Source organism: Marmota marmota, unplaced genomic scaffold, assembly GCF_001458135.2.
Source record: "Marmota marmota marmota unplaced genomic scaffold, marMar, whole genome shotgun sequence".
Lineage (NCBI taxonomy): Eukaryota > Metazoa > Chordata > Mammalia > Rodentia > Sciuridae > Marmota > Marmota marmota.
Window position 1 is genome coordinate 8,453,541 of NW_026000206.1, and position 22,639 is coordinate 8,476,179.

Genomic DNA, 22,639 nt, shown 5'->3' on the forward strand with positions numbered 1-22,639 from the left:
GCTAGAAACCCTGATTGAGGGAAACAGAACAAATCTCTAACCACCTCCTTGAATTAGTCTGAACATGCAAAGCTTGTAACTCCCTCCATGGTCCATGAAATATACTTTGTGAATGTCAGCAAATGCTGTTATTTACTATCATTGTGATCATTACCATCAACATCACAATCATCACAGTCATTATCACCATCACCATTATCATCATCATCACTTCTACCATTATCATTACCACTGTCATCATCATCACCACCATCACCATCATCACCAGCATTACCACCATCATCACCACTATTACCATCATCACCACCATCATCACCATCATAACCATCATTATCACCATCATCACCACTATTACCATTATCACCACCATCACCATCACCACCATTACCACCATCAGCATCATTAGCATCATTGCCATCACCATCATCACCATCATCACCACCATCATCACCATCATCACCATCAACACCACATCATCACCATCACCATCACCATCACCATCATCACCACCATTACCATCAACACCACATCATCACCATCACCTCACCATCATCACCACCATATCCATCATTATCACCTTAACATCTTAACCATCATCATGTCTTAACCATCGTCACTAACATCTTAACCATCATCGTATCTTCACCACAAAGAAACAGTCAAGCCCTCTTTGAGGAAACAGTCATCACCAGCAGCAGCATTTGTGGTGCCCCTGGAGTTGTATCAGCAGCAGAGGCAACAACCTCAACTCTAGCGTCATTCCGTCAGCATGACGAGCGGCACTGGTGCAGATGGAATTCTTCCTCCTTTCCTTATGGACAGGAGTCCTAGTTCTCTTCTGACATCACTGGAGAGCTGTTTTAGGGTGATCAGGAGAGTGAGCAGAGGTGATGTCCTTGTCTTTCTAAACCTCAGATGCTCATAACCTGGATGAGGCAGAGACTGGAGTGATAATTCTTTATTTTTGGAAAAAGATTGTCGCTCTGGGCTGCTGCAGCTGTTTACAAGGAGAGGAAAAGAGCCTGCCAGGAAGGCCCCTCATGAGTGGCTCATCTCTGTGCCCTCTCCCACTCCACTTGTCACAGGTAGCATTCAAGCTTCTGCACTGGGCTCTGCTGTCCAAGGTTGAGGTATCCACAGGGATGTATATTAGTAGCAGATAGTGTCCATCTGTAACTGAGCCGGTAAGCAAGGTAACTGGGTTTGAGAGAGAGGGGTGGTCTGCACTCACAGCCTGACCCCCAGAGGCAGGGGCTTGTGGGGGACGCGCACCCTGGTCTCTCCAGCCTGTAGAGCTGCTGCATTCCTTGGCTGCTTTCCCCTTTCTTTGTAACACTTTGACTCATTTCCTCTCTGGACTCCATCTCTCCTGCGTCCCACTCATGAGGACCTTTGTGATTACCTTTCTGGCAATTCCGAAAGGCACATCTTTAGAGGACGTTATTCTGTCTGCCACCCTCTTGTCAATGACTCTTACATTGTAGTCTCTTGGTTCACCCTTATATCTGGTCATTTAGTTGTTAACTTGAACACAGGGCCAGGGCTGCTTAGCCAGTGCCTCCGCCCTGACCCTGCTGTGAGACCTGGGGCCACATGCACACCCCTCTGGGGCTCTTTTGTCCTCCACTTACAAAATCATGGATCTTGAGGTTCATTTCGTAGCTGAACTTGTGGTTTCTGAATCTGTGTGTGAGATTCCACTGTCCACTTCCGGGATAGGGATGGGATGGGCATTTGAATGTGAACGGCTCGGGAAGGGATGACGTGTGAGCTTCTCAGAGGCACACGTCCAAATGCATTTACGCTTGACCTTCTCATTTTATCTTACTTTATTATTTTTCACATCTGCTTTCCCCTTACCTATAGCAGAATACAAGCTGGTAGGCATGGTGGTAGGGGTGGTGGGCGTGTTACGGTTCCTGTGGGTTAAGGATATGGTTATGTTGAACCAGGGAGTCAGCATATGCTCTGGGCTTCCTTTACCTGGCATGGTTATTTCCTGTTAAAGAGTCACCATAAGATGCTAAATAAACTTAATAACTACTAATAACCATCTCTGTCAGTTGAGGACACTTACATTTTATGAATTTGGGGGAAAGATAGGAAACTACCTGAGAAAAATGGATTTTTTAATACATATATGATTTTTTTTTTGGAGATTTTTAAAGAATTTTTAAGACCGTGTCCTTGCCTTGACTTTTAAAAAAGGACTCTGGAAGCTAAAAAAGTCCTTATAGCAGGAAAAACAAAATACCTACAAATACAAGAACCATCACCATTAGTGAAGTATTTTCCGTGCCCCATTGTACCCTTTAAGATGCAAAATGCACCCACAATTCTGAGTTGGGTGTCATGGTCCTTATTTAACAGACTGAGAAAACTGGAGATAGATGGGTAGTCACATGCAGGCGGCCCCCCAGGTGTTCAGAGGTAGGGGGTCTCCTGCTCAACTTGTCGGTCTCTAGAGACTGTGAATGTGGGGCTCCTGGAGGCTGCACAGCCTGCAAGTCTAGCCTGCCTCTGCAGCCCAGGGCAGCTCGGTTCCTTGAGGCCACACCCTGGAGGCTGCGCGGGGTCCTGTCCTCAGAGGTGGAGGCATGCAAGATTGAAAGTCTTGTAAAAATAAGTCTTTTATTTTAGTTGGGGAGACTGGTGCATACAGATCAAGATACGAAGGGGTGAAGTGGGGTGTGTGCTGGGGCTGCTCAGAGGAGCAGAGTTGAAAGAGCAAGCAAATTCAGGGCCTGGTATTGTGGACGAGGTGCACCCTGTGGGCAAGGGAGGTCTGTGCTGGTGCACACAGGGCTGCAGGTTGGCCCCTCCAGGGAAGCGGGCTTGGAAGGGAGGTGAGGGAGGTGTTAGGAGAGGACATGGCGTATTCCTCAGGAATAAAAGGGAATGAAGTCCTGATACCAGATTTTACTCAGGGCACCCTTGAGAGCATCATGCCAAGTGACAGAAGTCAGATGCACCGGGCAGATGCTGTGGGGTTCCACTTGTGAGCTGTCAGATTCATGGGGACCCAAAGTAGATTAGAGGTCGCAGGCTGGGAGGGAGAATGGACGTGGGGTTTCTGTTTGGAGAGACGGAAGCGTTTTGGAAACAGGTAGGGGAGATGGTTGTACGACATTGTGAATGTACTTAATGTCACTGGATCGTACATTTAGCAGTGGTTCAAGTGGCAAATTTTGCATCACATTACACTTCGTGCCATTAAAAATAAATGATCCTGGTCGTCTGGTGTGATGGGAGTTAGGAACGTCTCCATACCAGGGCCTTGGCTTGGTGTGGAAGAAGAGGCCCCTTTGTGGGTGTCAGAGAGGATGAGGCGAAGACTGTGATTCAATTTGACAAGCAAACAGCATTAAAAACAAGCACAGATAACCGAGAGTAGTTGACCCCTCCTCCATTAACACATTTCCCCCCTTTTCTCCACAGCATTTTATAACTACGACGCCAGAGGAGCCGATGAGCTTTCTTTGCAGATCGGAGACACGGTGCACATCCTAGAGACCTATGAAGGTGTGTTATTTTGCTGTCTTTTCTCCTGCTGTTTTGGACAGTTGAATACTTTTTCAGTGCCTATGACCAAATACGTATGTCATCACATTCTGTTTTTGTGATTTTTTTTTATAGGTGGCTGCTGTTGGGGGTAAAGGTATTGGGGCAGCTCTCCTTTTTAAAATAAGATCAACCTAAAACTAAAAATCCCCATTTTTAACATCTAAAAAAAACCCCATGGGCACCTTAGTTTGCAAGTGGATGTAAATCGTGGCTGTTCATAGCCGACCACTTGATTAAAAAAACCAGCTCTAAGATATTTCAGTGTTTGGTCTGTTGCTTTGATGTGTTGGTGTGAACTGTGAAGTTTTAATGCTGTCACTATTTCTCATTCTCTTTCCTTTTTCTTTTTATCTGTGACCCCCACCTTCTCAGGGGTGAGCAGATTGTCACAGCTCTGTGGGATGCAGTCCAGGGAAGCAGTCGTTACAGTCATTCACTAAAGACCCTGTGGTCATAGTGTCTTTCCGGCATCCTTGTTAATTTTCAGGCAGTTGGTTTTCATATTTAGTGTTTTGCAAATTATTTGAGCAGACCATCTTCATTTTATGCTGTGCTTATTATCGCATAGAAGGGAAGAGATGATGGGCTGGCCGTTTTCTTTATTTTTTTGCAGTGCTGGGCTTGGAACCCAGGGCTTCACACATACTAGGCGAACAGACGCTCTCCCGCTGAGCTCCACCCCCAGCCCTGGGCTTGTTTTTTTTAACCACTGCTGCAATCTGGATGTTAAGATTGTGTTTTCCTGTTGTTGGGTTCATTTTCTGCTTGAAGGGGTGATTCCCATACAGCATGCGAATAAAAAGAACTGATTAAGATGGATCATTTAAATAACCAAATTGCTTTTAGACCAGCTTTAGCTAAACCCTTCCAAATGGGAGAGGGAATCGTAGACATCCCATAGCAATCAACAAATTGAACATCCAGCTCAGTCTTCACAATCCACTTTGCACAAGAATGAGCTGCACTAGACTTGTGTGTATCAGGTGAGCCGTGCCTGGCTCAGGTGTCCTTGGGGACACCTCTGAGACACACAGATGCATTAAAACAGGCATGGCTGTGGCCCTCTCTCTTTTCCCCTTCTGATGCGTGCTGACTTAAAACTTACTCTGTTTGCACGTCTTACCCTGAAAGTCCTATCTCAATTTTTTTGTATATGTGTTAGTGGTGTATGGCTGGGAACAGTTGCCGCTCTGCAGAACAGAGCTGTTCCTTAAGTGAATCGGTAGTTGTGAGGGGCACTGGCTGCTTGTTTCCAATGTTGACAGCTGACAGTTGGATTTCCTTATCTATTCTCGGTACATATTGCCCGTGGCTTAGAGGAAACAGAGAAATTAAGTAGAGGTTAGGGATCAACCCTTTCATCTCAGACTGAAGGGAAATGCTCTGATATCTTCTTTATTTTTGCCGCTGGTCAGTTGAACTTGAAATCGTGGGTAATAAACTGGGCTGTGACATCATTCCTGAGTAGTTAACGATTTCCTGCAGGGCCCCGGATGTAGGGACTTCAGTGTCTTGTTCCTTGCTTAGGAACAAGAATGCACTCTTTAAACAGGGCCCTCCTTAGACGTCAGCTGTCCTTGGGATGCACTTCCAGGTCATCTGAGAGTGAGTGGCCTTTGGCTCTTTGGCCGACACCGCGAGGGGCTCTTCACGGAGCCTTCCTCTCAGGCTGGACCAGCCCTCTAAAACATTTCAGTCTTCATAGACTCTGACATGAAATGGATTTCCCTCCCTTGACAGCTAACGGCTTGGTTTTGATCAGTCTGATCAGAGAGATCCATTTAGGGAATTAGATGCAAATTTGAGAAACTTGGTGACGGCGTCAAGTAGAAGTGGACTGGTTATTTCCATTGTTTTCCTCGTGTTCTGTCTACGATTCATGGTCCGTCTTACAGCTTGTTCTCCCAGCCCCTGTAAGAAAAGTTTTCTGCCTTTCTCTGTGATCCCTTCCGGTGGGCCAGGCTTGTTCCCAGGATGTAGCTTCAGATGGCTCCCCCGCAGGGACTTGCTTTCCACGGTCACTCTTTATTAAATAAGGTTCTGAGAACACGTTTGCCTTCAGGTTGTGGTTAATTGCTCTTTCTCAGGCTCCGCCAGGCCTGGAGCCCAGAGCACAGAAAAGACACTGCCAGGCCCCTGTGGAGGGGGAGGAGCTTGCGGCATCCAGGGACAACCTGATGCCAGGTCAAGTGACTCTGGTGTGGCCATGACAGTTCTGCTGTCTGCTCATTTCCATGGGGGTCCCCAGGGGCTGAAGGCCTTACCTGGGGGAAGCTGCAGGCATCACTTATAGAGATCAGGAAATAGTCCTTTTGGTTCAGCCACAACATTAAAATTTTAAAAGTGTTAATGACTATTATATTTTATTCCAAAATGACCTGCTATTTTCCTGTGCTGGACTGTGGCCTCCCTGAGTCCAGGGACTGTGTTTTGCCCAGATTTGCCTGTCTCTTGGGTAAGTCTCTTTTTGACCAGTTGCTTGCCTCCGTGGAGGCTGCTGCAAGCCCTGTGAGTTCTGCTAGCTAAGACTCTCCTACCCCAGCCTCCTCCCTGCTTTGCAAGAAGGAGGTCACAGTGTCCCATCCCCTCATTCTCCAGGTGACATTCTCTCCCTGTCGGACTGACTGCAGTCTTGCAGGCTGGTTTGTGGTTTGGCCCCTGCCTGTCTGAGGGGCTTTCTGGGTCTGAGCTCACGGAGGACAGAGGTTGGGTCCATCCGTTTCTGCGTTTGTGCACAGAGGAAACTTCTGACACATAGTTCAGTTAGATGAGGGAATAATGCTTCAAATACCTGGGGAAGCCAACTGTAGGCCTGCACTTTGCTTAGGAAGCCCATTTAAAAGGAAACTAGCATCTGTTGACATTAAGTGATGCAAGATCCCTCCTTGTCCTCATGGTGTGCTCCCCCTGCCCCTCCAAGAAACAATTTTGCTCTGTTTGAAGGGGTCTTGTTTACCCGAGTCCTCGCCCTATTGGGGGTGTGTTGAGGGTAGATGAACGTAGCCTCAGCTCTCCTTCTGCCTCTAGAAGGGGCTCCCCTCCTCCCAGTGTAGCTCCAGCTGCATTGCCAACGCCCTCCCAGTCGTGGGTGCTCAGATGGCCGCTCTGCCAGCCGCCCTGGGTCCTGAGCCGTGAACACACCTGTCTGTCCCGCGGATGTCTTTGGGCTGTGTTTCCTGAGGTGGTTGCTGGTCTCCTTCAGTGGGGACCCTCCCTTTAGGTGCACTGGGCCTGCTGCTCCCTTGCTGGCAGCTGTAATCTACATTCCCTGCTGCGTTGTTCTTACCATTCTTGATAACTCTGTAGCAGTGCTTTTTAAAAAAGCTTTTGATTCATTTTTTTTTTAATTTTAAATTTTTAATTTTTTTGGGTACCAGAGTTTGAACCCAGGGGCACTCAGCCATTGAGCCACATATCCAGCCCTTTTTATTTTTTATTTTGAGACAGGGTCTTGTTAAGTTGCTTAGGGCCTCGATAAGTTGCTGAAGCTGGCCTTGAGTTTGTGATCCTCCTGCCTCAGCCTCCTGAGTTGCTGGGATTATAGGCATGCACCACCGCACCCAGCTTAAGTTGTCCTTTCTTATTAGTGAGTTTGAGCATCTCTCAAATGCGTAAGTCTTTAGGCTTCTTCTTTATGCATTGTTTCTACAATTTGCTCTTATTTTTATTTGGTTGCTGCTTTCTTCTTTCCTCTGTGAAATTTCCTTATCCTTATTAATCCTTTGTCAGTTTCAGAAAACAATGGACATATTAGTGTTGAAATGCAGGAAGGACATAATAACAGGGTAAAGGACAGTCCTCCAAATTGAGCAAATGCAGTTTGAACAGCTCGTTAGGTTCACCTTCTCTCCTCTTGCACTTCGCTGTCTGTGGACACTGTCACTGGTGGCACTGACTCGGGGCTGGGGTATCTGAAACCTCTGGACTCCACTGTGGCTATCAGGAGGTAACCCTTCAGATACGCGCCTGATGTCTGGACACTTACTATCTGCAGTGCCCCCTTCTCAGGCTGGGGTTTCTGTCATTTCTTAATGTTTTGCTTATCTTAATACCATCACTTTTTGGTTCCCAAACCGCTTTCCCCCCTGGTTGTTAAAATTGCTTCTTTTTGAGATGGGGCAGAGGGTAATTGCTGCTGCATTTGCCTGTTCCCAGATCTGTCTGGGCTTCTCTCTCATGCCTGGACGTCCTTGGTATCTAGGTTTGGCTTTTTGATAATGTATACAACTCGGCGTTTGGTGAATCCCTGTGAATTTACCCAGCTTACACATTTTCCAAGTGTTCTCTGCCACTCTCCAAAGAGGTTCTTTGTCTCCTGTGGGGCAGGGTTGGGTCTGTCTCTGAGCTTTGGGTTTGCTTTCCAGAAGTAAGTTTGCCTGGAGGGACTGCAGAATGTTTGGGTAGGAAGACACCCACCTGACTTCAGGGTATGGTACAGTGGTCAGGAGACGGTTATAGGCCGTGGACCCCTGTCATTTGCAGGGACACACTCCTTCACAGAGTCTGCGGGAGGTACTGGGTGGGGTCAGGTCTGTCTGCTGGTGAAGTGACTGCTTTCAGTGTTTGATATAAATAGGGAGTCCTTCCCTTGTTTACTTTCTCTCTTTCTGGAGAAAAGGGAAATTGAGTCCAGGCAACCCCCAGGGGGTAGGTGGGCCTCTGCTGGACCACACTTCCTGCTGCCGACAGTCTGGCCACAGAAGCGCTTTGTGAGATCATGGCTGCCCCAGGGCATGGCTCCTCCTGTGGAGAGGGAGGAAGTTGGTTCTCAATAGGTTTTCTGTGCAGTGCAGCTCTTGATGATCTGAGGGTGCTGGTATGTGCATTTGAACCCTGATTCAAGGCAGGCGGTGGGGAGAAGGGTCAGTGCATACATAAGGAGCCTACTAGGGACTTGTGGCTGAAAGGACAGCTTCCTCTTGGAACTGGGCTCCTTAGCTTCAGCTTGCTGCCCAGGGCAAGGTGAGGCAAGTGGAGATAAAGGTCTGGCCTGCCTACTGGACCTCAGGGCCTTAGGGTGTCGAATTCTGGGCTGATGGCCCTCAGGGAGGTGTCCAACCCTGAGGCTGCTGCTGGCCCGGTGGGTCCTCCTATTACTAACACTCCACTCTGTCTGTGCAGGGTGGTACCGAGGCTACACCTTGAGGAAGAAGTCCAAGAAGGTAAGTCCTTTTCATTATAGGTAGTGCTCGGTGTGGGAGGAAATCAGTTCCATCTCTTCTGGGCCTGGGTCCTACTTGCATGTCTTCTTTTCTGAATTTAAAAAATACATGGATGGAAAGGTCAGCTACCTTGAATGCTTTCCTCCTGGGCAGCCTGTGGATGGAGGAATGGCTGCTTCCTTTTCTGGGGGAGCTGCTGGGTGGGACCCGGTTGGCCTGTTGTCCTCAGGTAGTGGGAACCTTCTTGTCTTGGTGAGGTTGGCCTCCTGCGTAGGCAGCGCAGGCCAGGGAACGAGCTGAGAGAGCGACTTTGGAGAGACCCAGGCTGCCAGCAGCTTCCGGCCTCACTTCAGCCTCGACAAGGGAGCAGCTTGCGAGGCTCAGGCTTGCCTTTCCTCTTGCACTGGATGATTTGTATAACACTCAGGTTGAGTAACAAAAAGCTGCTTTTTAGGGCTGTTTGCTTGCCCGAGTCTCTGAATATCTGAAACTAAAACATGTAATTAGACCTCAGATCACTCCCAGCCACAATTCCGTGGCTTTAGCATTCTTAGCTTTGCAAAACCTAATTATGGCTCTTCGGTTTGACTCTCTGATGTCGCGATTTTGAAGCACTGTCCATTCGAAGCTGTACTTAGGCGCCCATGCTAACTTATATGTTTTAAGGTCTAATTACATTGGACGATGGTTTGTGCCCTTCTTGGAGTTGGCCTCCCTCATCTCCATCTTGGGCTGGGCTTTCTTCCCACTGTGGTCCTGAGCCTTTAGACAGGTTTTGGAAGTTCTGCTCTGCCTTCCCCGGAGGCCTGAGCCAGGCCATGCTGACCACATCTGAAGCTGCTCATCCTCTCACACCACAGTTACTTGGGAGGGGTGCAGGTTGGTCCTCAGGGCAGCCTTCTCTGGCATACCATGTTTAGGTTCTAACAGAGAGTCACTCGAAGGAGTAGTGGACAGCTGAACCTCCAAATTGGAAGGACCTCTGCACTTGGCCCTGCTGGGCTCAGACTGGGCTGTAAGTGTCCTGAGCCCCAGAGTTGGGAACAGACAGATTTCAACCTTGCGGTAGAAGAGTCCTCAAGGATGTTCTCTTTTCCCATCAATTTCTCTTGTGTTTTGATGGAGGAGTATTCTTGCAGAGGAAACCCTGAGTTTCTTCTGGAGCACCACAGTTGAAGATGGCGGTAATGAAGACCTGAGGATTGGGGACTAACCCCCCCTCCCTGCCTTGCCCGCACAGAGGACGAAGCTGCAGCCTCCTGTGCTGCCCAGGGACTCTTTGTTTTCCTTGGTGCTTGTGTGGCACTTGGCTTTTGGGACCACCTCACCCAGTTTAGGGTCTCTCCCATTCCCCGGTGCCTCCTGGACCACAGTACTCCTGCACCAGAGCCCTCATTGGCAGAGGAGCAAATGGAAGCCTTGCAGAGCTTTAGTTTTGCCTCATTCCCAGAAGCAGGGAAGGGACGTGGCCCTTAGAAATCTTGACTCTCAGTGTTCTGCAGGCCGGTCCCGAGTGCCCTAGACCAAGTTGCTCATTTTCAACCCCCAGGTGTGCCCAGCCTCATCTGGATGTTGCCCTTCCTCTGGCTTCACTACTGGGTGGGTTTGCTGAGACCGAAGGGATCTCTGCCTGTGCACTGCCAGGGCTGGGGGTGGCTCCTTTGCTTTTGTACCCTCATTTGAACACATTGGCATCTTGGAAAGATGTCCCTTTGACCATGCTGGAACTTAGTGGTGTCTGGGATACCTGGGACCTGGCTGGCTCAAGCTGTGTTGGGTCTCTTGGTCCTTCATGTGGCTCGGTCTCTGACTTCTTGCCTGACTCTTTTATTCTTGTGATAACATTTCCTTATATTCAGTCTAGCCACTGTCCCTGTAGGCAGGAGGAGCAGGGAACCCTGGTCAGCCCTTTCTGTGCCCCATGCCCTTCTGATCAAAATTGCCAGTCTGGTTTTGGATCTTGTATTGATTCTTTGGGGGCAGATGCAGGGAGGACCCAGTGAGAAGCTCCTGTTCCTGCCACAGAACACTGACTGGGCTTCTGCTCTGTGCTCCAGATCTCACACAGGAAGTGCTTGCTGGCTTGTGCTGCCCGAGACCCCAGCCCTGTGGCCCCGTTGCACGTCTTCCCCGTGCTCACCTCTGCTCTGCTTCAGCAAGGGTCAGGGAGAGGACCACAGCTCTTGATAAAGCTCCTCCTGGCACTTTTCAGACTGTGTCTGACACCAGTGTCCTGTTAAGAAATCACCTCCCTGGTGCCCAGTCCTGTGGGTTGTGTGTGTGTGTTGCACTTTGGAGATGGAGCGTGGTGTACAGCATGAGCTAGCATGCTCCCCCGGCTGCTGTGCATATGGGACCATGTTCATTCCCCTTTATTTTACCACTGGTCCCTCTGTTTGGAGATTTTTGAGAAAGTTCCAATGGGTGTAGAGCAGGGGTCAGTGCATAAGTGGCAAGCCATGATATAAACCAAATTCTGATGACAATCTTATTATTTTGAAAGGGGGAAATCTTCCTCAACCATCATCACCAGCTGGCCTTTGGCTTGCCTATGGCAAGATCAGCAGCGGAAAAGGGAGCAACTTATGGAGAAAATGAGAAGTGAAATTTTTCCTTTGCAAACACATTGTCTCTGTTTCTTCTAAGACATCTGTGGACTCTTTGAAATACAAGCTGATTGCGTTGCTGTTTTTCACACTTTGTGTTCTCTCTGATGTGTTGTATGTCAGGCTTAGCATAAAACTTGCAAAATTAATAGTGACCCAGCTATCCGGACCCCCACCTTTGCAGGGCTGTTGTTTGATTTGCATGCACTGTTCATGTTGATAATGAAAACTTTTTTTTTTCCCTCAAAGGGTATATTTCCTGCTTCATATATTCATCTTAAAGAAGCAATAGTTGAAGGAAAAGGGTGAGTTTTTTCTCGATGTTTAAATGAAGAATTGCAATTACTTGTGGTGCAGCTGCTGAACAGTCAGCTGGGTAGCACTCGGGGGTAAGACCACCTGTATGACTGACGCCAGTAATTCAGGAGTTGAGGGGGCAGAAATGGAATCCATGATTTAGAGTGCAGTACCATGTTGCTTTGAGCCTTCAGAGTCTGAGGTCACCAGCACAACTGCAGGCCTTCTCCTTGAACCTGGGTCTCTGCTTCCCTGTGAGCTACCCGTTCGGCAGACTCCACAGCCCTGCTCCCTCCCACTCAGCTCGGAGTCCATTTTTTCTGGAAGGGTTAGCATGCTGTAATACAAATGGAGTTTAGAGGGTAGCAGCAGTTGTTAAATTGGGACACGTATGAATTTGCATTTCATCTCATTATGATCTGTGCTTCCTGGAGGTCATCACACTGATGCATACGGTCATTAAAGGGACATTTGTGGAGCAGGAACCCATTCAGAAGGAAAGGCAAATGAACAGCCAGGTGTGAATTCGGAAGAAGGAGCATTAAAATGTTTTCTTTTTTTGGTCTCTGCTACATCTTCACACTCAGTTAAATATGTAAATTATAAAATTACTAATCATATGATTACTGCATAATGACATCTCTCTGGCTGATTACAAAATTGCCTTTCCAAGCACTGTACTTTTAACATATGAAAGGGCTGTTCGGGTTCTCTAGTTCCATGATGCATAATTAGAATGAAGAAAATAATTTAGAGGCATGAATGGTGATGACCTGCAATAGGGAGAGTTTTTTTTTCTTTTTTAGAGATAAAATGTTTTGTATGCAAAGTTCTCAGGGGAAGAAAAAGAAAGTTTTGAAATTGTTATATCCTCTTACAGAAATAACTGAATAATGTGGGCATTTAATGTACTTTATACCCGTGTTGAATCCTTGTCAGCTTGATAGATTAATATTTTTTCAAAGCATTCTGATGCCTATGAAGGAATATACGTGAGACGTAATTATGAATCACTCTAATAAAGTGATCAGTCATTGCCTTGATTCTCGCTGAGGGGAGCCACGTCCTCCCAGGCAGGCAGGGGCACTGTGTTCCTCCTGTCCTGGGTCTCCTGGTCTCAGGTGCTCCAGTGAGGTCAGCAGATGGAGATGTGAGATGCGTGGTGTGCAGACCGTTGTCCTGCTGGTGCTTTGCTTCTGGACGCTCCACGCTCCTGACCCGCTGGGCTGTCCACCTGCTCCCCCTGCAAAGGGCCTGGTGTCCTTGGGCTTGCCGGGGTGGTGCCTCCTCTCCTCCTGAAGCTGCAGACATCCACCCTCCCTTCTGTGCTCCCTCCTTCTTCCTGGTGCGGGCCGCTCTCCCCCACTACTGCCCACTGCTGCTGCCTCTGTGCTGTCCAGTTTCAGGCTCCTGTCCCTCTGCAGGCCCTTCTCTGAGGATCTCTGTGGTTGGTGTCTCTTTCTGGCACAGTCCCTGCTGGTTCTCTCTCTTACATGATCTCTCTCTCGCTTGGGCTCTCTCTTCTCTCAGGATATGGCCTTCTTCCACTTTTGGACATCCCAAATGACTGACATATGCCTGCTGTCACCAATTCTTTTTTCCCCCCATAAATCAGCACTTCTCGCTATCCTCTCCCTTTGCACTGTCGTGGTGACCTGTGTGCCCTCACTTCCGGGCCTGGTGTCACTCCAGCGTTGGACACTGTGGCCACCACTCCATGTAATGCCCCGTGGTGGTGCTGAGGGCCTCCTGGCCCCTTTCTGCGGTTCCCCTGACTGCTCCCCATGCTGCTCCCCCTTCCTTCCCTGCCCGCCGCTGTATGGTGCTGTCCTTGGCCTTCTGGGACTTCTCTGTTGCTTCTTGCTTGTGACATGGCCTCTTGTCCTCACACCTGGTCCCTCAGGCTCAGCTTGGGACCTCCATGCCTGACCTTTCTCTTGATATCTTGCTTTTGTGTAAGAACAAGTGCCCAGGAAGAATCACCACCATTGGCTGAGCATCTGCTCTGCCTCATCCATTTTTAAAAATATTTTCTATTTTGAGTTGACTAATAAAAATTGCATCCAGTTATGATGTACAACATGATGTTTTGAAATATGTATTTGTGATGTAATGGCTAAGTCAGGCGATTAACATGCACTACCTCCCGTTCTTGTTTATTTGTGGTGAGAAGACCTTGGATCTGCTCCCTGGGTCATTTTCCGGTGTAGGAAGTGTCCTTGCTGACTTAGTCACCGGGTTGTATGGCAGAGCTCTCGGACGTTCTCCCCACTCCACTAGAAGCCCGCGGCCTTTTGCCAGCCCCTCCCACCGTCCACTCCTGGTGGGCCATTCATTCTCACAGGTGCTCTGCCCTGACCTCTCCTCGGTCTGACCACGCCTATAGGCAGCCTCACTGGGGTTGTGCATTCTGTCCTGTAGGGGTCCTGCTTCCTGGCGGGCACAGCAAGATCAAGTGCACTAGTGTCAGTTGGCACGTTCGCCAAGGGGACATCAGGTGTATGGAAAGGGAGGAAAGAAGCAGGGACCAGAACGGAGACAGGAACCTGGCTCATTAATTGACACCCTGGCCGCAAGGACTTGGTCTGTGTGACTGAGTGCCAGGCTTCCAGTAGTGTGAGAAGAGCCCCCAGACTCTGGCAGCCCAGACGTTGCCAGTGTGTGCCCAGTGGGGCAGACGTCACCCTCCCCTGCAGGCCATGCAAATGGCGCTGTAGACCCTTGAGAACCACATACGTATCAACCTCCCTGGGCCCTTGGTGACAGGCTCAGTGGGGTTGTCTTGGCAGTCACATCTCAGTAGATCTGGTGGTGTCCTGTCACGGGAGGTCCTCAGCTGCAGTGTTGTGTGGTGGGGGTGGCCTGGCACACAGCTCCTCCTCATGCATTAGGTCTGGGTCTCCCCATGAGGACAGTATTCCTTTGGGACTCACTGTCTCTTGCTTTGGAAGACCCCCCCACTAATAAGCCATTGCATGCTGAACCCCAGTCATGAGCCAAGTTAGGTCTCTCCAGAGGCCTGGGCACGTAATCAAGGACACGGGGGACCTATGGTAGTGCCCTGAACCTTCCCCCTGACTGGCTTCTGGTCTGTTCAGGATACACAGAGTGCTCCTGGGCCCTGGTACCCTAATATACAAGCCATAGCTTCAGCCCTACCCAGTCCCAGCCTGTGAGCATAGTGCCAGCTCTGAGAACTGCCCAGAAAACGAAGGCTGCTTTGATTGCCAAAAAGAAGATGCAGACGTGGACAGAGTTAGACATAAGCCAAGGGCTATCTTTCAGGGTGGAGGGAAAAGGTAAAAAGCTTGTCAGGCTCGGGACTGGATGGAGTACCCAAGGACATGTGAACGCTGTGACCTGGCTCGCACTTCACCAAGGACAACCGCTTCCTGCATGTCACTCGAGTTTTATGCATGATGGAAATGTGAAACAACCTTAACCCAAACCGCATGCAAGGGCCACGTGGACGGGTGGTAATTTACCGCTTCTCTAAGATAGATGGGGCCGTGCTATGAGTGTGCTCTCCACTTCCAGACCCTCACATTCTGAAGGCTTTTAATGGAGATCATTCTCATTCTTCATCTTGCTTTGACGTGCAGGTGGATGGCTGACGTGCAGGAAAATACCCGGACACTCTCAGGCTCTGTGCAAACCATGCTTAACGTTCTTGGGTGTATTTATATGTGTGAACAGGTTTGCTGGTATATTGTCTTTCTCTTTGTTTAAATGTTGAACTCGGGCCTGGACTGGGACTTCGTCAGGTACAGCGTACAGTGGTTGATGAACCTTGGAATCAGCTTCTTTTCCTTCTTTCATCCCAGGCAACATGAGACGGTCATCCCGGGTGACCTCCCGCTCATTCAGGAGGTCACCACGACGCTTCGCGAGTGGTCCACCATCTGGAGGCAGCTCTATGTGGTGAGAAGACGTGACATTAAACTTAAAAACCAAGAGTGGTGTTTCTGGACTTTTCTGCATCCTGAGAACCTCAGGGACAGGAATCTTACATAGAGAGGGCACAGAAAGCCTCCTGCCCCCTGATCTGACTGCTGTTGGGGGCCGTGTGCCCTTTGATCTGCATACTTGGGGAGCAGTGGGAGGCTATCAAGCGAGGGGCCGTGGACTCCCCCTGCCTCCTGTGCAAAGGGGATGTGGTTGCTCTCCGGCCCTCGGACTAGGCAATCTGAGTTTATGTTACCTCCGAGTTTTTGTTTTGATCAAGAAACTAAAGTCTACTTTGAGACTGAAATAGGTGCTTTTTGATGGATGCCGTAGAGGGTGACTTTAGGTGGTGCCTCTTATTGATTAAGATTTGTCATATTTTTGCGGTGGGGAGTGTTTTGTATTCTATCTTGGTGTGCAGTTGTCCAGTTGTGCTGATCACAGGAGAAGTCTTATTAATGCAGAGGTTGGAGTTCTGGCATCTACATTTCATATTCCCTCAGGGCATTTCTTTGCACACAGATTCATATTTGCAGAAGGTTGGCTTTTGTTAAGCCTGTATTTCTATTCAGAGTGTTGATTTCTCATATGCTAATGTTATTACCACCAAGCAAGCGCTCTGGGAGGAAGTCAGTGCGTTAATTTCTCAGGAACATAGAAAACTTCCTAAAGTCCCACAGCTGCTCCTTGGGCAGCTTGTTGTTCTTGATTATACAGTGGTTTCCTATAAATGCACTGTAATAAGCAGTTGCAGTAATTGTTCATCAAATGTACTCAAAAACCTAAAAGCGTAAAGTTAGCCATGAATGTTTTGTGTAAATCTGAAGCAATTTCATAGTCGGTGTTTCATGTTCAACTTAGCAATTTTTAAACAAAAATATGGCAACAAAATAAACAGGAGTCGGTACTGACTCTTGCGTGAGTGGACCCGGTTCTAGCTGCCCCAGAGTGGGCATTGCTGACCATCACCTTGGTTTCCTTTCACATTTTTATAGTTTACCTCTGGTGGACTCGCATGGTTCAGCTTGTGCAAAGTGAAGCAAAAGATGCTTATACTATTTTTATAAGCATTTTCTCTCTTCTTTGTGGTTGTAGACAAGTCAGCAAAGTATTAAGGATTTTAGAGAGTTGATAGGACAAGGAGAACTAGTCAGAGGGAAGGGAACACAGTTTACAATAAATTTGGAATTTTGACTATTTAGTTTTCATTTAAGAAATTAAAATTAGATAATGTGAAGAATAGCTCATGAGACGTAAGATAGCTCATTAGGTGTCTGGTGGATGGGTGGGTGGTGGGGCCCTTAGAACCTCTTAGAAAGTAGGTCAGGTTCTAGAATCAGTAGGGTTAGTGGTTCAAATAAATGAAGGCATATTTTAAAACACAGCTATGTCCATATTTTAGTTTTTCAAAGGGACCATGGGGATTAAAATATTAAATTAGGCCCCACCAAGACCTCTTTCCATGGAAAGAACCACTGGGTCATTTTTCCTGTGGGTAATCCCTAAGCCCCTTGATGAATTGTAATCCTGCAATTGCAAATGTTGCTTTTCTTTTTGTACCATTACTCCTCGCAGAATATATAGAAAGTGGTAAGAAGCATGAATTTTGTGTCTTATTTGCATTTTCCTTTGGGCATAAGTGCTCTGAGAGCTTGTGAATGAGATTTGGTGTCTTGCAGAAGCTCCTGTATGTGTGTGCAGGGCACCAGGGGCCCAGTGCGGCTCAGCTGATGGACAGGCCTGGGGGTCCAATTCCTCAGGGTGCTGGGAAGGGCCCAGGGTGCAGGGCATTCTGAAGAGTATGCAGTACTCAGCGGGAGTGTGGAGCTGTAGATCCAGGGTCATTCAGAGGGAGCTTTCTGCCTCGCCCATCCACTGCCCCCAGTAGCTTGAGGTCATTGTCCAGTTCCTGCTGGCTAGCCTCTTGACCCAGTGGTACCTACTCAGGAATGTTGGGTGAAATCTTGGGGCTTGTGCATTCCTTCTTATTTTTAAACATTTAATTTCTATAGGGATCAAATTCTATATGATATGCTCCATTTCATGCTAAAAACACTTTTTAATTTAACATTAATAGATCCCATGTTGTATTTAAAAAAATTTCCATGGAATATGATCTCCAGAATGTTATTTTGTACCCAGAATGCTATGGTTCACCTTATTTTTTCCCATGTAGCAAGATAATAGGGAGATGTTCCGCAGCGTTCGGCACATGATCTATGACCTTATTGAGTGGCGATCACAGATTCTTTCTGGAACTCTGCCCCAGGATGAGCTCAAAGAACTGAAGAAGAAAGTCACCGCCAAAATTGATTATGGAAACAGGTTTGTTTGTTTGAAAGATGATTTCATGCTTAAATTACCCAATATAATAGCATAACCATAAGCCTTGAGAACACCAAAATTACATTTTATCATGAAGCAAAATTTCTAACATCCGAATCATGGCATGGTTTTCATTTAGAAAAGAATGAAGTATTTTCTATTAGATTCTGAAAGTCAGTAGTGTGCTGAGTCATCCTTGAAACTGTTCTCTCCATTCCCCCACTGGAGGGGCAAAGGAGCTGAGAAGCCTGTCACTATTCTGGCGAGACCCCAGTGATTTCTCCAACATGCAAGTTTTACTCTTGGCTTAGTATCTGACTTTGTGTCCAGAAGTGAGGGGCCTGGTGCAATAAGAAGCACCCTGTGTCCTGTGGTTCTGAGGGCAGGGATGGACGTTAGGGTGCCTTGTTCCCTGGGGAAGCATGCCCACTTTCACAAACAGAAATGTGACCCTGCTGGGTTTGAATTCAGGTGAACACAGATAATTGCTTCTTTTACAGAGGGGTTTTGTGGGAGCTCTGTCTGTGCCAGGTACACTTGAATGGCTTTAGCAGTGACTGCTCAGGACCCTCAGAGAGCATGTGCTGGTGGTAGCAAGAGTCCTCAGCTGCTGCCAGGTGCAGGGCTGCTGGGATCCTAATTCTCAAGGTCTGTAAGCAGAATGAGGCCGTGTCCTTTTCCACCTGATAACTATTTTGTTGTTTATGTAATGTCAAAGCTACAGAAAGTCTTTAAAATGCTCTGGTCACCTGGTTCCCAAGTGCTTTTCATATCTGCATTACTTGGAGAGGTTCTGAAAAGAGAATCCCGGGACTTGTTCCTTAAGATTCTGTTTTCTGATGTCTGCGTTATTATCTGAGTGTGTCTGATGTGTGTCTGAGTGTGCACTATGTCTGTGGCTGTAGTGTCTGTGTGTACATTTGTTGTCCTTGGCCCTGTGTCTGAGTGTACATGGTCCATGACCTTTATTGCATTCTCAAATGGCTCCCAGAACCCCTTTCTACTAGGATTAAAGAAAAAAAAGGTCAAAACATCTAAGTGATGAATGAAAAAGGCACAGAACACGCAGCGCTGTTAGATGCAGCCATCTTAGACTCCAGCACCAATGCGTGGGGCTAGGAAAATTGAGCAGGGCACTGGGCGCTGGAGGAATCATGGAGCAGCCTGGTGGCCCTGGTGGCAAGAACCTCTCTTATTATATGTCCTATCAATGTAGTAAATTACAGTTGGAAATATTTTCTTTCTTAACTAGCTTGTTCCATGACACAACACATTCAGGTAGCTTCCCGCAGCTAAATTAAGTGGGTGGTCTCTGAACAGAAGTTCAAAATATAATACTCCAATAGAAAACAAGATCAAAGCTCCAAAAGTTTGCTTTATTAAGCAGGTGATCTTAAAATGGGTTTCACTACAACAACATGTAATATTCTATACCCAGAAGTCTCTGGCCTCCTGGGGAAAAAAAATAAACAAAAGTGAAACACCTTCTTCTGTAACATTTCTAACCCAAATCCTGTCTCTTGCTCATAATGAGGCTTTAAGAAACTTTTCACACTTGGAAGTAGGAATTCCTAGAAACAAAATAGGTTGATATTTGAGATTTCACAAGAAGGTCTGGTCTGCCGAGAGCTCTTCTCACTTGGCTGGCAGGAGGCTCACCCTCCCCTGCTCTCATGGCTACATTTTCATGTGCAAAACAAAGGGGGGGGGGGCAAGCCAGACACCCTCCCACTGCTGTCAGCACAGTCCACTCCACTTTCACCCTCCTCCTCAAGACCCCCTGGGTCTCTGCAGTCAGTCTCTAAGGGTCAGGTCACCTTGCCATGGTGAGATGCACCTTCTAACAGAGACTCACTCTGCATTCAGAACCAGGTGTGCATGGCTTGCTGAGAACAGGTGTCGGATGGTGTGGTGTGACAGCCCACATCACGTGACTGCTTCTGGGGGGCATTCTGAAAGAGCATGGGCTCTGCCAGGAAGGGGCCCCCATGCAGAGTCCCAGCTGTGGCTCCTCTAGGTGCTTGCTGTTGGACAGGGTAATAATTTCCCAGAGCCCCTGTCTCCTCTGAGGTGGGTCTGGCCTGGTCTTCTGGCAGGGCAGGGCTTAGGTGAGAACCACATGGCAGGATATGCTCAGCAGGCTGGCCCAGGGCCTGAGCCTCATGCCCTCATGCCCTTCTCCAGGGGGCCTAATTCTGGGGCTGGGCCTGCAGAAGCTGGGGCTGTGTAGCTGCACTAGCAGGAGAAATGTCCTTGCTCGCATAGCCCTGACTGGGTGCACACAGCTGACCCCACCCATTTAAATCAGCATTGACTCTGCCCACACCAGCACTGACCCCACCCACTCTCACCAGCCTTGACTCTGTCCACACTAGTACTGACCCCACCCACACAAGAGCTGACCCCACCCATCACCAGCCTTGACCCTACCCATACCAGCCCACCCATACCAGCACTGACTCTGCACACCTTCACTAGCACTGACTCCACCCACATAGTACTGACCTGCCCATGGTAGCACTGACCCCTGTATTGACCCTGCCCACACCAGCAAGGACTTCTAGTTGGCAGGGTCAGAGCTAGAGTGAGTAGTTGTATTTGGGAGGGAGGGGCCTTGCCTCACTAGTGAAACATTAAAAAGAGCCATCAGGCCTAACAAGGCTTTTAAAAAATGTCTGTTTGTTCCTTGCAACTACTAAGGCTGATTTTCTGCTGTGCAAAAACTGGTGACTCTTTATTTAAAAGCCTGATGACCCTCATGCCACTGTCAGGCCCAGTAGGTCCTGTTTCCCCATCAGTAGAATTTTCTCAATGGATAGGAAAAGGAAAAAATGAGGCCTTTGTAGTTGGCTTCCAAACGGTGCAGTGGCCCAGCCTGACACTAAAATTGAGCACATGTGACCTGTCGGCAGGCTGTCCTCAGCTTTAAGGCCTGTGACCTCCAGAGAAGCCCTGGGTTAGCTTGTCTGTGGAGCGTCCGCTGGCGGATCAGCTTCCCTTTTAAACCTGTAGCCCATCGAGCTGCTTTCTGACTGCCGCCTTTCCTTCTCTCAGAAGGCTCTCCTTGCTCTGTCATGGGGTATTCAAAAAGAACTTGCTCCCGTAGACCTGTCAAAGGAGGACTAAATCCCACCTGCAGAGCTCCAGCGGGACAGCCATGGCCAATTTCCTGCCCCAAGACTCGCTCGTCTCATTGCAACGAACGCTAGAACACGCCACCCGGGCACAGCTCTTTTGATTTCTTTTGTGCTGTACAATTGCCTTTGTTTATTCTTTAAGGTAAAATCTTTGGTAATGATCACCTAACGGTTTCATTGGATTTGAGAAATCAGAGCAAATGTTGCCAAAAAACATCTCCAGGTAGAGGGGACAGATTTATTAGCCAGATGTTGCTTATGTTTTAAGTTGGCCACTATGTTTGCCATCTGGCCAGGAGTTGGTTCATGTTCTTGTGGATAACATCCATATGTTCCCCCTTCAAACCATCCTCTGAAAATCTCCCGGCGGCTTCATGTAGGGATTAGACCTGACTCTAGGCAGGAGGAAGGTGTGCCACCACCCTGGCTGGGACAGTGGTGAGTACATGGTGTGGTGGGTGTGTCTCTGCCCTACTTTACCTCCCCAACCCAACGGTGCTGTCACAACACAGCTTTGTGTGTTGGACACATGCGTGTGCACGTGACTGCATGCATACACATGTGGGTAGTGTGCTGTGACTGTTCACAGGCACTGGTGAAGCACATTTCTCTTAGACTTTGTAGATCTATCAGATTATCACTGAAAGACCAGCACTATTGCAATGGTAGTACAACTGCAGGAATTTAAAACATTCCCTACCGTGGCATATTTTAAGTTAAAGATAGTGGTCTTACAGAATTATGTTCCTTAGTAATTGTGGATGAACCCAACTTCCTATGATGTTTTCACCTGATCGGTGGGGAATTGAAATTGCCTTTTGAATTTTTGTTTTTCTAGAATTCTTGATTTGGACCTGGTGGTTAGAGATGAAGATGGGAACATTTTAGATCCAGAACTAACTAGCACAATTAGTCTCTTCCGAGCTCATGAAATAGCCTCTAAACAAGTGGAGGAAAGATTACAAGAAGAAAAAGTAAGTTTGTCTGTCTCTGTATTTTGCCATTCACACGTGGGCAGCATTTCTCAGAAAGTGCTTTCAGCAGTGGAATATCAAGGGGCTCAGACTTGGCTCTAAAGAAGAACCTGAAAAGGAGCATTGGCACAGTGTGTTTCCAACAAGGATGAAAGGAATGTGCCCGGGGCAGGCGTGTGGCCGAGGTCACGAGGGGATTTCATGCCTGCCGGGGATGTGCAGAGCATCGTGCTTCACCAGGGAGGATGGGAGCGTAGTGGCCTTGACTGTGGAGTCCTCTGTCAGATGGGAGATGATACCATTTAAATTCTGCATTTCCTCTCTGACAACAGTAGGGGCGTGACATCTTAGCTTGATGAGGGTGGAGAACACCAGTCGGGTCGATGTTTTCATCTCTCTGTTCTGTGATGGTATCATGTATGTGGTAGATATTCAGAAGTTGATGGCTTGATTTGCGCATCAGTTAATTTGGCAAGTATTCATTGGGCACCTAGTCGTTTGCCAGATACCAACGACATAATGAAGAATGACAAAGAAATGTCCTGGGAGTGTTTATTCGAATGAGGGAAACATTAATTAGAACGTGCAACTACACCTGTGCTCATCATTTCTAGGTCATTGATTGGACA

General features: G+C 48.0%; 1 protein-coding gene across 1 annotated transcript in view; it reads left to right on the forward strand.

Moving 5' to 3' along the window:
* Positions 1 to 3,419: 3,419 nt before the first annotated feature.
* Dock1 (dedicator of cytokinesis 1) overlaps positions 3,420 to 22,639 on the forward strand; it is a gene marked incomplete at its 5' end in the record, with an annotated part of 406,458 nt that continues 387,238 nt past the window's right edge. The window contains 6 exons of the mRNA XM_048791454.1: positions 3,420 to 3,522; positions 8,686 to 8,726; positions 11,582 to 11,637; positions 15,454 to 15,550; positions 17,751 to 17,899; positions 21,875 to 22,010. Coding sequence (XP_048647411.1) covers positions 3,420 to 3,522; positions 8,686 to 8,726; positions 11,582 to 11,637; positions 15,454 to 15,550; positions 17,751 to 17,899; positions 21,875 to 22,010 — 582 coding nt within the window. The remainder of the gene's footprint in view (positions 3,523 to 8,685; positions 8,727 to 11,581; positions 11,638 to 15,453; positions 15,551 to 17,750; positions 17,900 to 21,874; positions 22,011 to 22,639) is intronic.